This window comes from Rattus norvegicus, chromosome 12, assembly GCF_036323735.1.
Source record: "Rattus norvegicus strain BN/NHsdMcwi chromosome 12, GRCr8, whole genome shotgun sequence".
Taxonomy (NCBI): domain Eukaryota; kingdom Metazoa; phylum Chordata; class Mammalia; order Rodentia; family Muridae; genus Rattus; species Rattus norvegicus.
The window spans coordinates 40,416,515-40,433,160 of record NC_086030.1 but is presented as its reverse complement, the minus strand read 5'-3'; the positions used below and the strand labels follow the sequence as shown (position 1 = coordinate 40,433,160).

The following is a 16,646-nucleotide window of genomic DNA, read 5'->3' as shown; positions in this document are numbered from 1 at the left end:
AGATTAAAAAGAGCACTGTAGGAGTTCACCTTGTGGGTTCTGAGGATCAAACTTAGGTCATCAGATTTGGCCACAAGAACCTTTTCTACTGAGCCGTCTTGCCAAAAAAATGTCCCAGCCCATCCCCATCGCCTTCTTCCACCACCACCACTACCACCACACACATAGTCTCTCCCTTTCACTTTGTAGTCTTGGTTAGCCTGGAACTTGCTTACATCTGCCTGCCCCCAAGTGCTGGGATTAAACCTGGCCTTCTTTTTGAAGCTGTCTTTTGAGGCTGGAGACTTGATCATTGGTCAAGAGTGCTTGCTGCTCTTGCAGAGGACCGAGCAAGGCTTGGCATCCAGCCCACGTGCTGCCTCGTAACCTGCAGACTCAAGGAGCCTAGTGCCCTCTCTGGCCTCCACGCACCAGCTATACAGTGTCCCGACAGGCGTGCAGGCAGAGCACTCATCCACTACAGATAGTTACAGTATTATTTCTGTTGTCTGTACATGACACTTTGCCAGCACGTTTGTGCTTGACTGTATGACGCATGGAGGACAGTAGAAGCTCGGGAACCAGAATCCCAGACAGTTGGGAGCCGTCATGTGCACATGCTGGGAACCTGAGCTCTGATCCTCTGTGACATCAGGTGCCTGAACTGATAAGCCATCTTTCCAGCCTCTGTTCAGGATCAATGAATTTTAGAAATTTCAACCTGAAGTCTAAAATGAAAATTTAACAGAATTTTTTTTTGTTTGTGGTTTATTTGGAATTGTTTTCAGACATAGTCTCATTGTGTAACCCTGACTGGTCTGGAACTGGTTATGTAGACCAGGTTAACCTCAAACTCAGCAATCCTCTGCCTCTGTAATACCTGGAATTAAAGGCGCATACCCCACCACACTGTCTGTTCTTTACCACTGAGGAGATTCTCCTGTAGCCAGGCTGGCCTCCTTGAACTTGCTGTGTAGATAAGGCCCCAGAGCCCTGAGGGGAGAGGGCACTGGCTGTCCTGGAACTGAGTTCTAGGTGGCTGTATGCTGCTCTGAGCAGCACCCTCCCTGTTCCTATGCAGAAGCACCACAGTGTGGACCCACGAGTTCTCTCCTGCTCTGCACACAGCTCAGTGCAGCTCTTTTATTACAGCTTTTGTTCTGTGTGTCTTTTGCTGTCCCCTCCAGTGTGTTGTTGGTTGGCTTTAGTTTTTTCCAGCATATCACTCCTGTTAACTGCATCCCTGAGTAGTGTTAGTTTAAAGGAGTCTTATGAGCCTCCAGTCCTAGAAAGTGTTATTACTACATAGTAGTAATTTCCAGGACAAAGGTTTGGTGGTGGTGGTGATAGTTAGTTTTTTGGTTTTGTTTTTAGTTTTTTGGGTTTTGTTTGTTTGTTTTTGATGGGTTTGTTGGGTTAGTTTGTTTTTCTGATATTGATGGTATTTCTGAGGATTGAACATTGAACCCGGGGCCTTATATATAGTGATTTAGGTAAAGGGAGGGAGGGAAGGAGGAGGAAGGGAAAAGAGAGTCTTTAAGTTGCCCAGGGTAGCCTTACCCTCTGCCTGTGTTCCAGGAAGCGGGAAAGTCATGCTGCAGTCACAGGCTGTAGTTTGAGTTTGTAGTTGTAGTTGGTCTTTCAGTTTGTGCTGTGCTGTGAACGGTGTCTGTTCTTACGCGGACGTGTCGTGTCATCTCTCCTTGTGATCAGCTGTAACTGTATTGCACGTATCTGTAATCCAACACTTGGGAAACGGAGGCAGAAGGATCAGGAGTTCGAGTCAGGAGCATAAGATCACCTTGAGTTACATGACACCCTTTGTCCATCTCCCCCGTCTCTGCATGCCACATGCCTTCTGTAGCTACTTCCTGCCTGTGCTGCTGCCATAGATGAGCATGCTGTCGCCCCAGGTTCTGCCATTTGCCGTGCGCTGTGACGCGGTAGCACTCCTTTCATCCATCTTGGCTTTCCAGCCAAGACTTCGTGTGTTGCAAAGCTTTACGTCCTTAGACTTTGCATTATCCTGAGGCAGAGTTCGCATGAGCTACAAGGAAGCACAGTCATGCGTCTTGCTTCTTTGTCAGGCCGTCTCCAGGATAAAAATAGTGCGCTGTATGTCTGGGCATTATCAGCGTGAGGAACTGCATCCTTGTCTCTCCGGCTAGCACCCCGTAAAGTCAGAAGTTGACCTAGAGAGTCTCGCCCTTCACAGAGGGAGAATAGGGATAAACTTGTTCTGTGCATAAATGGAGGACCTCGTGCATTTCCATAGGTTCTGCGTCTTAAACTGCTATTCCAAGAACATAACAGTTTCTATCTTCTAAGGCAAAACCCAGAAAGTCCTGGGAAGTAGCCATCCCTGCCTCTGTAATTCCCGTACTGCTGTGCTGCTACTGAACAAATGGAGGTGCTGGGCAAAGATACTTCTAGCATTTTCCAAATATACGAAGTCGGTAAGCCACGCTTTCTTGCATGGCAGTGAATCTCTGCATAAAATCATGTCAGGTTCCTCTTGCCATCAATCACACCTTCCTTTCATGCATCCTGTGAGAACATGCCTGTCAGGGAATTACCAAAAAGGAGATCACACACACGCGCAACCAGAGTCATTGAGCCTACTCCAGCTTCCAGTGCTCTCTGTAGCTGTGTGGATTTGAACTTCTGATCTTGCCTCATGTACTGAGCTTCATGGGCACACCACACTGCAAAGGCTGAAGTAAACTCCTGATGCTTGCTGCCGTTGGCATCGGTAACTGGTGTTCTTTTCTACAGTGGGAGAAGGCGCTTGTTGACTGAGGGCGCTTATTAGCAGTCACTAGACCTAGTAGTCGTACTTCCCTTTACTTGATTAGGGTGACAAAGGCGGCCTCCAGATACTGCAACATGGCCTCCGTTGGGCAAAATTGTTCTGATAGAAAGCCAGTGACGTGAAATGGTAAAATATGGTTTATATAAAGTGTCGTCTAAGATGAATGTCTTTGTGGAGGGCAGGCATCCATGACTAGGTTGTGTCTTGTTTTGCTCTGTTTAGAGTATTTATTTTGCAGAGGTTATGGATCCCCAACCAGCCTCAAAAGCTGAGGACCTTGAATGTCTGTTGTCCTTGTCTGTCTCCACCTCCCTGTGCCTCAAGGGTAGGTGTGCGCGGTCTCTGCTGGTCCATGTGCTGCTGGGCATGGGCCTAGGCCTAGGACACCACATAAAGCTTTAACAAAAGTGCCAACGTGTTGCAGTAAAAACCGGTTCCTGTGCATACCTTGGCAGTTGCGCTCTCGCTAGTTCTGGCTCCAGCGGGCCATTGGAACTAACACTAATTTCTCTCAGCAGCTCCACACTGCACTCATCTACTTTCTGACCCGGGCAGTCCTCGAGCCATCACAACACAGCACCCTGTCAGGCTGCCCCGCCCTCACTCACAGCTCTCTGGGCTGGTTTCTACCACGACAGCCAGCATACACATCCCAATTCTGTGGCGGGCCCAGTGCATCTTGAACTCAGTTAAGTTTCCACGTGAAAGAACACATCACACAATATCCTCTGGTCCAATTGATAAGATATAGTTTGTCCATCTAGACAACACAAAATCCTGTACACATCCATCCCTTAAGAATAATCATAACATTCTGTAATATGTTCAGAGAGGAATCTTAACATCTGCCGCCATGTTCTCTCAGTTCTTCCTCCTTGCTCTGTCCTCCTCTGCCTAAAACTTTGCTCCCGCCCATCTTGCCTTCTCCTCCAATGACAGGCCTTGTTCTATCCTGTACCTGCCCTCACCTGCATAAGGACATCAACCTACAGTGAAGAGACTTTACTGAGATTAACTAGGCAAATTTTTCTTTGATAAAAGTAATATTTAGGTTTATGGGTTTTCCCCACTCAATCAAATTTCCTTTCCTTTTTCTAATGTACGGACTGTCAATATTATTTTGGGAAATTTTTCATAATACTGATTTCTTCTATTTTCAGGTTTACTTTCTAAATAGATAAAGTAGCATTTTCATTAAGTATTCAGCCAACTTTTTAAATATTTAAAACAAACACATAGACACTAACAGTTGCTTTAGCTCTGTTGCCTGAGTAAAGAAGCCATGTTCCATGTTCTCTGTGACTGTGGCATGCAGTTCCTCTGCAGTTAGCAAACAGACCTGACGGCTACAGTTGATGTGATGTCCTGGGAGGAAGTGCACAGTGACACAGAGGGCGTTTGTGGGCAGTACATGGTCTTCTGGCCTCTGTGTCCTGGGTGTTGGGACTAAAGGTGTGCTCAGCTCTTAGCTGGTGTCAGGAAAAGGAACCCATTCAGGGGTATGGAAGACACAGCAGTTCTTTTTGTGTAGTGTTGGGTGGCGTTGTTGATTAGAAATCTGCTACTTGGGGGTTGGGGATTTAGCTCAGTGATAGAGCGCTTGCCTAGGAAGCGCAAGGCCCTGGGTTCGGTCCCCAGCTCTGAAAAAAAGAACCAAAAAAAAAAAAAAAAAAAGAAATCTGCTACTTGGTGGACTTGGTACTGTATGATTTTAGATGAAATGAAGGAGAGCTGGGCTGGGCCTGTAGCTCAGTGGTGGGCCTGTTTAGTTCCAGAGGTCCAAAGCTTAATAATGGCTCTGACAAAATACAAACTGGATGGGAGTAAAGCAGGAGTGGAGTGACGGGTGTGGATTGGTATTGGCTTTTTTGTCATCTGTTTTTCTTCGGGATGGAGCCTTTCGTGAACTTCTTAAACGTTATAATTTGGAGTGTTAGTCCCTATGGTCTCTTCCTCCTCCCATCCTAATGCCGTATCTTATGAAAGCTACAACATAAGGGAAATCGCTCCACAGCTAAACCTGAAGGCTCAATCACATGCCTGAAGCTGAGGGGAATCGCTCAGAGCAGCTGGAGAGGGGTGGGAGCTGGGTAAGACAGCTTTTGGAAGGCAGGCTCAGAGTCTAGTCACACAGCCTTGTAGACCACCCACACAGGTGCATGCAGTGTACCCAGGAGGTGTCATTCCCTTTCAATGCGTCCCTTTCTCTCCTGCAGTACCAAATATGCCCCAACAGCGACAAGAGCAGCACCATCAAAGCACCATGATGCACCCTGCCTCCGCAGCAGGGCCGCCTATCGTTGCCACCCCGCCCGCCGCTTACTCCACGCAGTACGTTGCCTACAGCCCTCAGCAGTTTCCCAACCAGCCTTTGGTCCAGCACGTGCCGCATTATCAGTCTCAGGTAAGGCCGAACTCGTTCACTCTTTACAGAAGCATCTCATTTCTACTGTTTATGTGTTTATGGGTCTTTTGGCTTTGTTTTATGCTATCAGATAGTTAAGGAGTTGGGGCCTTTTAAATGGCTTTCTTTTTTATGTGTATGATTATTTTTGCATGTTTTAAACCATATGCCATGCCTGGTGCACTTGGGGCTGGTTGCAGAGGGCAGGTGCTGCTCTTGCAGATGACCCCCCTGGGTTCATTGTCCTCATACCTATTTCAGAAGATCCTTTGATCTCCATGGGCATCTGTACTCATAAAAAGCACAAATACTAGGCATAGCCACATAAAATAAATCGTAAAAAGAAAAAAATTTGAAAAGGAAGCGTTGAGAAATAGAACTCTGAAATGTTTCTGGGAACCATCAAGTCAGGAATCGGAAGGGACTGGACCCAGTAGTGTTTCCTGCTAGTGATAGGGCCCAGGCTTGGTTCCCAGCACCACGTAGCTGTTCAGACCCCTTCCAGCACTGCACATACACAACCCAGCACGCACACGCACACATGCACACACAGAGTGAATCTTTAAAAAAGAGTCTTAACTAGAATTCTCATCGTTCATTTTGGTATAATGTTCTTTTGTTTAAATACAGCATCCTCATGTGTACAGTCCTGTCATACAAGGTAATGCCAGGATGATGGCACCACCAGCACATGCTCAGCCTGGTTTAGTGTCGTCTTCAGCTGCTCAGTTCGGGGCTCACGAGCAGACGCATGCCATGTATGGTAGGAATCATTTTATTGTCTTTTCTGTGTGTATGACTAGAGTTGTTTTAAAGCATTGTGAAGATACTCTGTTTAAGAATAGCTTGAGGGAGGGAGGGAGGGAAGGAGGGAGGGAGGGAGGTGTAGTGGTGTGACTATTCTGGCTACTAGTGGTGGTGGACAGACTAAAGTACAGTATCGTTTGAGCCAAGGAGTGAGAGACAAGCCCGGGCAACATGGAGACCTCAGAAAACAAGGAGTAAAAATAACCTGACTCTTTGTGACAGTGAGTGTTGAGAGTCTTAAAGCAAACTTATGTCTGACGTATTGGCAGTTTATTTCTACGTTGTACCTGCACTTCCTCTGTCGGATACGCTTTTCCTTTCATAAATGATGAGATAAGCTGGGCGTGGTGGTGCGCACCTTCAATCCTAGCACTCTGGGGTTGGGGGCAGGCGGGTCTCTGTGAGTTCGAGGCCAGCCTGGTCTACAAAGCAAGTCCAGGGTAGTCGGGGCTATATAGCAAGACCCTGTTATTAAACAAAACAAAACAACTGATGATGTGTAATGAGAAAGCATCTTTGGGGGAAAGATGTACTTTCCTTCCTTTCTGCCCCAGGTCATTCTGCTTATCCTGCCTCAGCCTTGCAGGAAAGAAAGGGTATAGTCCTCCTTCCTACTTGCCACGTCTTACCAGGTAGGGTCGGATCGCCTTATGGCGTGCTGTGTGCTTTGTACAGTCACCTTAAATTACTCCCAACTTGAAGCACTATACCAAACTTAACACACATTCTTCCTAGTGGCATTTGAATTCTTTGGAATGTTAGATAAGTTTGGGTAATTGATCCAGTTGAGAAGTGTACACCGTGGATCTGACGGTGTGAGTGCCTGCAGATGTACAGACACTGTCTAATCTTTTCAGTTTGTTGCCTTAAATGACCATATGCGGACAGTTAAGATTCTGTGTTCTGGAAAACACTTGAAAGAGTAACGTTGTCTACCCTGAGCGTTCTCCCTGTTTGTGATCACATGAGTACCGAGCAGGCGCACACCTGTCACCAGGGTAGATTAATAGTTAGGATACATTAAGATACTTAGGATACATGCCATGCAAACAGTTGCCTTTGTAAAAAAGAAACCTGAGGTCTGCTTCTTCTCATTAACACAGAGTTTAATGAGATCACTGTCACTACCATCGTCCTCAGTGTGTGCTCGGCATTTGAAATAAAGAGTAGGGCAAGTGCTGCTGTATTTTAGAAAATATCTTCCAAGCAGTCAGTCCATTGGCCCGGCATGGGCGAGGGCCTGTAGATCTCAGCCCTGTGGACATCATGAAAAAGGAGGATCAGGCACTGAGACCAGTTTTAGTGGTAGAGCAAGACCTGTCTCAGATAAAAGTCCTCCTGAAATCTGATTTATAAAGGGACAGCCTGGTCTCATTTATAGTTCGACCATGATGTGTCTGTCCTCCAGCCTGTGTTCAGTTGTACTCCCTGGGATTACATCAGACCTTGTGTGGAAGGCCCTGGTGCTGTCTCTTCCTGGCTTTCCTGCACCCTGCATGCGTTTCCACAGTTTTCCAGATTATTAAAAGACTCGGTTGAAGCTCTTCCATTGTTCGGACACTGCTGCCAACTGCATGCTTCGGAAGTAGGAGAGGCCTCCGTTCTGCTGTTCTCGGCCCCGTTGGACTAGGGGGAGACTTTGGAGCTGAAGATTCTAGTGCTTTTAGGAACAGCACTTTGTGGCTGCCAGTGCAGGGCTGTGCAGAAGCTGCCTCCCTGGGGCTGCTGATCTGGATTTGCCTTTGTCATGTAGGTCTGATGTCAAACACACACTAGGAAAGGAATTGTTTGGGGTTCTCCCACAGTCACAGGTTTGCCTTGTCAGTCGTTTCAGTTACTTCGGCTGCTCCATGGACCAGTTAGGCTAAACGTACATACTGTTTGGAAGTTGTTGTATGGAAATGCTACTTTTGTGTTCGTTTTCTTGGAAAAGTATGCATTTTCTATAACCCAAGAAATCAGATACTTGAGGATGTTGATTTACAATGTAGTGCGGCTTTGTCCTCAGTCCAGCTGCTGGTTTGCTTTTTTGTTTTTGTTTTTGTTTTTGTTTTGTTGATTGTTACTGGTGTGGTCAAGGCGGACTATGTGTTGTCACCTTGTACTCTTTCTGAGGAAGGACTTCCATTCACAGACTCACCTTGTTGTCTCTGCCCCCACCCCCAAGTGGTCACTGTAACCTCTGTTTTCCTCATATCCAGTGTCCTGCTCATCTGAGTTGATATTACTGCCATGGTTTCATTTTCAGAAACAATGATAGAGCTGTCTGACTGACAGACAGGTCAGCCAGAAGAACTGAATGTGTTCTTACTGTCCCCACTTCCACTCCTCCAAAAAGACAGGGTCTCTATATAGCCCCAGCTGTCCTTGAGCTTGCTAGATAGGCCAGGCTGGCCTTGAATTTCAGAGATCCACCTGCTTCTGCCTCCCACGTGCTAGGATTAGAGGTGTGCATAGCACAGCAACTAAATATGTTAATATGCATAGCAGACAAGTTTTTAGTACAATAAGCATAAAGACATAGGATTCCCATAATCCTCCTGCCTGACATCTGCTTCTTAATAGTCATGTATTCTCCCAGATGCTTTAATTAGGCCCTTTAGACAGACACATTTTAGTATGAATAGTGTAATACTTACATTCTTATTTTTATATCATGAACCTTGGGATTTACTACCCAAGGGCCTGTGGTGACGATTGTGTTGCTGTGAAAAGTTATGTATCATGAATTTGCTTAAATACTGTTTTATCTGGGTACCTTGCTTATGTCAAGGCTGTTTGATGGATGCCATGTTGGTCTTTGTATCAGTTAATGGTTCTCTATCAGATAATAATCTTATTCTTTTTATTTAAGCAAGTCAGCGTGCGGACTTGCTACCTCAGTACAGAAGGAAAGCCTTGCGGTTCAGTCCTGTTCGCTTGTAAATCTCTGCAGCAATGCTTACTTACAGTGCTGGTCACCCCTGTATAAGCGAATCGTGCGGGAATACAAAAGAGCACTGAATATGTCGGCCTTTCCAGAACATCAGCAGTGCACACCTCAAGAGGCTAATTTACCTTTCTATTTCCCAAATTCAGCATGTCCCAAATTACCATACAACAAGGAGACAAGCCCTTCTTTCTACTTTGCCAGTGAGTTGGGTTTTTATACTAATTTTAATTACACAGTAAACACTATTTAAGGGATACATGTTAAAGTAGCTAACTTGTTGGAGAATATTTTCTTTCTACCAGACAGAATCAAAGTGTGCATGTCTGGGCTGGGGTGTGGCACAGTGGTGGTAGTTCTTGCTCTAGCATGCACCAGGCCCGGAGTTCATTCCCTAGTACAAAAGAAAAAAGGAAAAGTAGAGAATTGTGGCTCTGTTTGTATAATTCAGCTTTGACAGAAGAACTATGCCTTAGCTTAAGAATTCTTGGAGTCAGGAATCAGATCTTTCCGGAAGCAGTCTGAATACAACGCAAGAGTGTAGCTGTGTGGGAAATACCTCGTGTTTTCCTCATTCAGGGGAGCCTTTTCTGAACAATTTTACAAGCTTGTGTAGACTTTAAAGCACTAGTTTATAGTGCCTGGGACTACAGAGAAGAGTCCTTAGTGAGATTCCTGTAGCACAAGAAGATGAAGCAGTTAGTCCGTTTCTGTCTGATCTGGGATTGCATGAGTAGAAGCTTAAAGTACGGGGAGCAGATACATCCGTGGTGCCCAGAGCGTCCTTCAGTGCCGAAGGCCCCAAAGCGCAGGCCTTGAAGCCCATAGGCTGCCCCCTTCCCTAGGTTAACTTGGTAGATGGATTTTTCCTATTTTCAGGGCAGTGTTTTAAAATGAAGCAGCTTTGGTAGACTAATTACTGAGAGACCTTTTAGAAATGTATGTTGCTGAAGTCACTTTGTATGAAACATGAGTTCTAGCAGACATTAAGACTTAATGTTCTTAAATTAAGGACTAAATGTCGGGCTATTTTGGAATGGCTACTCATCATCAGATGCAGGGTTTTGGAAATATTTTTACCTTAAGTTTTCATTAATTGTGCCGAGCCAAAATTAGTTGCTGCTTTTTGGTGCCTGGGATAAGTTAACAGATGGTGTCCTTTCAGACGCTCTTAGAAAAGGAGACTTGTTGAGAATGTACATGACGACTTTAAGGACATAGTTTGAGGTCTCTTTACCATCTTGCTGGCCCTGTTATGGTCACAGTCATTCCCCTGGCAGATGGCTAAAAGGTCTTGAGTCACCATCCCTAAGCACTGATAGCCTGAACATAGCTTCCTCATGAGAGGAGTCAGCACCAAAGCCAGCAGCTGTTGTTGGGGATTTTAGTCACCACAGTGTTCTGTCCCTCGACCACTGCCATTTTGCCTGGGCTAAGTTTGATGTCTTCTATCCCCTCTACTCCCTAGAATTTGCTCCTTGAGGAGGAGTAATAATAATAATAATAATACGGGGTTGGGGATTTAGCTCAGTGGTAGAGCGTTTGCCTAGCAAGCGCAAGGCCCTGGGTTTGGTCCCCAGCTCCGAAAAAAAGAAAAGAAAAGAAAATAATAATAATAATAATTCCCTTTGGAATTATTACTGAAGGTGGTGGATCCTGTTTTGCTTATTTTCAGTGTTTGCAGTGACTTGTGCATCCAGGGTCAAAATGAGAGAACCTATTTACAGATTAAACATCTGGCCCTGGGGACTGAATTTGCTTCTCTTAACATCTTGACTCAGGAGACTGTTTCTGGAATGCAGTTAATGATAAAAAGATTTGACGTATTTAGAATTTTAAACACTTAAGTCAGGAAGCACTTTGTCCTCACCTCACCCAGCTCTCATGGAGGCCGCAAGCCTTGTAAGTAGTGGTTTAGCAAACAGCGGTTTCAGAGCTTCTGAGAGGATTCATGGTATTTCTAGCGTAGAGCAGAAAACCATTTAATCCTGCCCTTAGCTGAAAGCCTTGCTCATTATTCTAGAATTCTGTTCTTGTTCACCTTCCCCATCTCTGCTTTCTTTGTTGTTTTTATAATTTCCCCTCTCCTCACTTTTTACTGCACTTAGCTTTGCTGTTGGTCGAATTACAGTTTTAGATTCCCATTTCCCCAGTTTTTCATATTTTATTCACGGGGAAAGGGTCACATAAGGTGCTTGTTTTTAGACTCTGAGCCACACAAAGTGAGCGGATGAAAACACTTCTGTGGGTGCTCCTGACTGCTGTGTTATGTTAGAGTGCATGCTTGTGGGCCTCAGCAGGTCAGCAGTGCTCACTTCTGCTGAGGACTCAGGCTTGGTTCCCAGCACCCTTGTGGCTGCTCACAGCCATCTGTAACTCCAGTTCCATGGGATCCAGTACTCTCCTCTGGTCTCTGTGAGCACTGCACACATGTGTGTTGCACAGACAAAACACTCATATGCATACAATAAAGAAAACTTGTTAAAAGATGTGTGATAGGGCCAGCAAGATGGCTTAGAGTTTCATCTCCAGAATCCACATAAAAGCAGAAAGAGACAACCTCCTCTGCTGACTTGCACAGAGAGCCATGTAACCTTCCTCCACTCCATCCCCTGGCGCGCGCGTGTGCCCGCCTACACACACACACACACACACACACACACACACACACACACACACACACACACACACACACCAATAATAATTTTAAGGTTTTTAAGAGCCTTTAAATGTCCTTATATATATAATTAAATTCAAAACTGAATGTGGTAGCCAGATTATGACCCCACCACATGAGGAGCTAAGGTCGGAGAGCCTCTTAGAAGTCCAAGGTCAGGCTAGAGAGATAGCTCAGTGGTTAAGAGCACTGACTGCTCTTCCAGAGGTCCTGAGTTCAAATCCCAGCAACCACACGGTAGCTCACAGCCATCTGTGTGTCACAACATCTTCTGGTGTGTCTGTGAACTCATATGAATAAAAAAAAATTAAAAACTCTTAAGGTCATTTTCAGCTGCTTGTCAGGCTTTTGGGAAGCTTGGGTTCTACCAATCCCTGCCTCTAATTAATTACAAACTCTTAAGAACATGGCTGAGAGCATAGCTCATTGGTAGACTGTGTGCTTAGTGTGCTGGAGGCTCTGGCTTCAATCCTCAGCATAAACTGTGAGTGAGTGAGTACTAAAGCTGTTTGGTCCCGATCCTGGCTGGATATGGTGTCCTGGTGTGAATCTACTTGGAATCTCAGGGATGGTGGGTTCCAGGCCATCAAGCTATAGAGGAAGAAGGAACAAGGGGAAAAAAATCTTTTAATTCTCTTTCCAGACGACAGTGTCAAGACTTTGCATTTTCCCTGTTGACAAATGTCCTTCTGAGACTTGACAGACATAATTCTGTCGCTGCAGTGGCTCTGCTCCCGTGGTGGTGGTGGCACAGCATTCACTAGAGCTCCCTTCAGGGTGGTTTGTTGTTTGCCCGCTGTTCTGGGACTGGAGCTCAGGGCCTTCTGTGCAAAGCTCTGCACTGGCTGTGTCTCCAGCCTTTTGTTTACTTTTTAAAAACTCCTTTCTAATCTGAATACTTAGGAATTCATTGCTAATGGAATTTTAGAGCTTGAGCTTCTGTACCCACTATCTTTATGAGACCCCATAAGTAGACATCTAGGATTGCTTTACCTCACTGGGACTTAACATTGTTTTAAGGAAACACTTGATAAACACTGGGTGGGGTTTTAATGTTTGTGGTTTTAAAATGAGACATTTGGACCAGTTATCACCATCCAGCAACCTAGTCTACATTAGCAGACCCTATCTCTAAAAACAAGTAGTTTTAAGTGCTATATGGTCATGCGTGGCTTTTAACAATCAGCAAGTTAGAAGACAGACTGCTCTCCCTGACTCCCTGAAACATTGTGACATTATGCTGCTTGGTGTTCTCATTACACATCTGTTGACCCACCTGTGTGTGGACACACATTTGTGTCCCGGAAGCTTTCAAAGGTTCTGAGCACAGTTGCCTTCATCAGTCTCAGCTGGATACTGAGGGACATTGGTGGGAGCTGTGGCCTTGGTGGTTGGATACAAAGGCCATGCCAGCTCGGGCACTCTGCTTTGTCCTCTCAGATGCATTCGCCATTCAAGACCACACATTGGAAATAGGATGCCCTGCCCTGCACTGTGACATCTCAGGAATGTTCCCTGTCCCTTACTTAGCTGGCATGCAGCCAGAGTCCTCCATGCTGGCTATTCTGGGAGCTTTGGTGCTGACCCTAAGTGGTTTTGCTTCTCTGTCACACCATATCAGTGTTTGCTGACATGTTACCCAAAGTGCATGAAACTGTGGCAACATCTGTGTGTGGGCGTGGCTGTGGAGAGCTAAGGGCTCAGATGAGATGTGCGTCCTGAGAGCAGTTCAGTTTCTGCTTGATGTTTAGTTGGTGCTTGGTGCCCTGAGCTACCCAGACTCAGTAGAGTGAGGCCTTCCCTGGCTTCCATTCTCAGCATGATGCTCTGTAAAGGCATGGTTCACTTAACACTTGATCTCCTTGTTTATCCTCCTAGATGGACAAAGAGCTGCCTCCGGGTCTGTCTTTGTGGTCACATTAAAGAGATGTTAAAAAGCTGTTGCTTTGGTGTTGTTCTAGATAACAGGGCGGGGCGGACAGTCTCCTCTCCAGGCCTTGATTAGGAGATCCTCAGCGGGGACCGAATAGTGAAGTGGGCATGTGACTGACTGAGATGGCTTGTGCACAGGGACCATTCCTGGGCAGTAGCATGGTGAGGTAATCAGATGCCGACCTTGTAAGAGAGGCTGCACTGTCTTCATTTGGGCCAGTGTGTGTCTGTTGGAGTTGTTTCTACCTAAGCCTCCAAGAGAAACAGGGACTGTCTGAGTAAAGTCAAACTGACTCAGTGTTAGCGCAGTGTGTAGAGCTATAGCATATGGGTCACATGCTGGCCTTGTCCGGCAGAGCCCTTCCATCTATTTTTCGGACTAGACTGGGCCTGCTGTACAGGGCTTCAGAGAATGGCAGTGGAATGAGTTATACTGCAGTGGTCAGGAAAGCACTGTAAATTAGGCATAGGTGGGCTGGCAGGGGTCATCGATGTGTGTCAATTGTACACATTCCTTTTCCTCTCACCCCAGTTTCCACCGGCTCCCTCGCTCAGCAGTACGCACATCCTAATGCCACCCTGCATCCACACCCTCCACATCCTCAGCCTTCGGCCACTCCCACCGGACAGCAACAAAGCCAGCATGGTGGAAGTCATCCTGCACCCAGTCCTGTTCAGGTAAGCAGAGGCCTGACCTGTGCGTGCACAGCTGCTCCCTTGCTCGCTTGTCCCTGCCACTTTACTTACAAGACTCCGTGTGATCAGGGCCACCATCCTCAAGCAGCTGCGAGCTGTTGTGGGTACAGGGGAGGTCTTGAAAATGTGCGTCGAGGTAGGCCATTCCCTAAGGGTGAATGCCAGAAACAGAAGTGTTAAAAGGCTCTTAGTTAAGTATAAAGCACTCTGGAATTTCATTCTTGAAACCAAGCCATAATGCTGCCTTCTGTTGGCTTCCTCAGTCACACGTGCTAATGAGGACAGTTAAGGCCTTGTTTGGGCTTGTAACTGCCCAACTGAGACTTGGGCTCGAGTTCCAGAAAAGACCCTCTGGTCAGGGCATGCCTGTGCTCTCCCTTCTCACCTCCCTGGGGTGTGGTGGGATGTGCTGGCCTGTTGCTGTCACTCTATGATGCTCTGACCCCAGTGGCTTCTCAGTGAAGAAGTTTCCTATTGCTTTACAGCACCATCAGCACCAGGCCGCCCAGGCTCTTCACCTGGCCAGTCCACAGCAGCAGTCGGCCATTTATCACGCGGGGCTGGCACCAACACCACCTTCCATGACACCTGCCTCTAATACACAGTCTCCACAGAGCAGTTTCCCAGCAGCACCACAGACAGTCTTCACCATCCATCCTTCTCATGTTCAGCCGGCATACACCACCCCACCCCACATGGCCCACGTACCTCAGGTAAACCAGCACTAGCCAAGTTTTTGTGAAGGCCACATAGGGAGTGGTGGTGGTCAGATAAGCAGCAAGGAGCCAGTTGCTCCCCAAGCCAGGAAACCCTGTGTGTGGTGCCATCTGCCTGTCTGCCCCTTTCCTGCTTAGTACGTGATCTTCTGGCCCTCAGTGAATGTTGCTATGATTTTGTGATGGATCAGTGAAATTGTGATTTAGCATTTCCCAGCTGAGACCTAAAACTCTGAGTCTGGAATGCACCCCAGTCCTTTCCTTTCTGTGTCTGCTTCGCTCCGTCTCTCTAGCTTCACCACTGTGTATATGTGTACACATACAGACACCTCTACACACGCACATGTGAGAGCCCGAGAGCAGGGTGGCAGGCAGCGGTTCTCAGCTCTCTGAGGGGGACTGCACTGGGCCTGTTAGCTTGAGTTAGTCACAGGAATTCTGAGAAGTGTCCCAGTTGTTTTGCCTGGTTACCTCTGCTGTTATCCTGTACTGTGCTTCCTGAGCTCGGGCCTTGGACTATGGTGCAGTGGAACTGAAGCTCCAGAGTAGCCCCAGGATCATCTGGAGTTTTCTTACCCCCAGTGTAAGGTCTGAGGTTGAAAGGTGTGGTTGCTGATAGAGCCAGGGCAGCCCAGGGCCATGGAGAGGCCCTCTCTATAGCTGTTAGCGTACGGTGGCTGCATCAGATGTTTCTGCTATTTTTGATCATGGTTCCCTGAGGTGGGTCTCACTTAGAAGAGTTACTGAATGATTCTATTTCCTGTCTCAGTGTGCCAGTGAGGCTCTGGCAAGGTGTGAGCTAAAGATGCCGTGTAGTTGGGTCTCTTGCAGAAGGCTAGCTTGTTACTGTCCTTCCCCTAGAATATACTCCTGTTGATTGGCTGGCAACAGTGGGGAGGGCAGCCAGTTTGGTCAGTGTGCTTTGGTGGAGTGAGACTTAAGAGAATCAGGGTCCTGTGAGTGTCCAGCAGAGGTTGTGAATTTATGTGTAAGATGGGCTCACCCCAAACCTCACTTATGTGTTTTGTCAGAGAGTAAGAGGCTAATATAGGGAAAGCAGAGAGCCACAGGCCTGTTTGGAGGTGTGAACCAGTGCTTTGCTGGTGTGATGGTCTAGAGCGGTGCACAGGATGGGAGGCAGGAAGCAGCTTCTTCCTGCTCGGCCCACTCCCTGCAGAGCCGAGGTCGAGCTTACCAACCCCGTTAGCTGACATCACCTTTCTAACTTAACTTTGTTGCCACTTGATATGGAGCACCGGGTTGATCCAACTTCAGATCACTCTCTGACATCATCTCAGTGGAGCCAGTAACTGCAGCCTCTGCTCCATCAGCTAAGCTTTTAAAGGGAGGGGCCTAAGTGCCACTTCACCCTACTTTGGGGAACCCATCATGACTGGGGAAGGGCGGAAGAGGAGACTCAGGAAGCTGCTGAGGGTGCTGGGGAGGCTGCCCCCCTGCAGGCCCTTGTCAGGCTTTCTGACTTGAAAGGGGCATTGATATCTTTGGCCATGCGCCATAGCTAAGAAAGTGCCCTTCCCAACCTAATAGAGGCCTGCTTTTGGTGAAGACCTTACCCTGTGTGGTAATCTGAGCAGACATGTTGGGGACTAGGAGGCTGTAGCCAACTTCCCCATTTATCCCTGCAGGATCTACCTCACAGTGACCCAAGAAGTCCATCTTGCCCCTTCTTGAGC

General features: G+C 46.9%; 1 protein-coding gene across 33 annotated transcripts in view; it reads left to right on the top strand.

Moving 5' to 3' along the window:
• Positions 1-16,646, top strand: part of Atxn2 (ataxin 2) — a 96,239-nt gene that overhangs the window by 76,735 nt on the left and 2,858 nt on the right. For 17 of the 33 annotated variants that reach the window (XM_063271189.1, XM_063271185.1, XM_063271193.1 and 14 more), the window contains 5 exons: positions 5,008-5,195; positions 5,826-5,958; positions 9,081-9,134; positions 14,073-14,218; positions 14,722-14,949. In XM_063271189.1, the coding sequence (XP_063127259.1) occupies positions 5,008-5,195; positions 5,826-5,958; positions 9,081-9,134; positions 14,073-14,218; positions 14,722-14,949 (749 nt within the window). The other 16 variants (XM_063271197.1, XM_063271183.1, XM_063271202.1 and 13 more) reach the window with 4 other exon arrangements.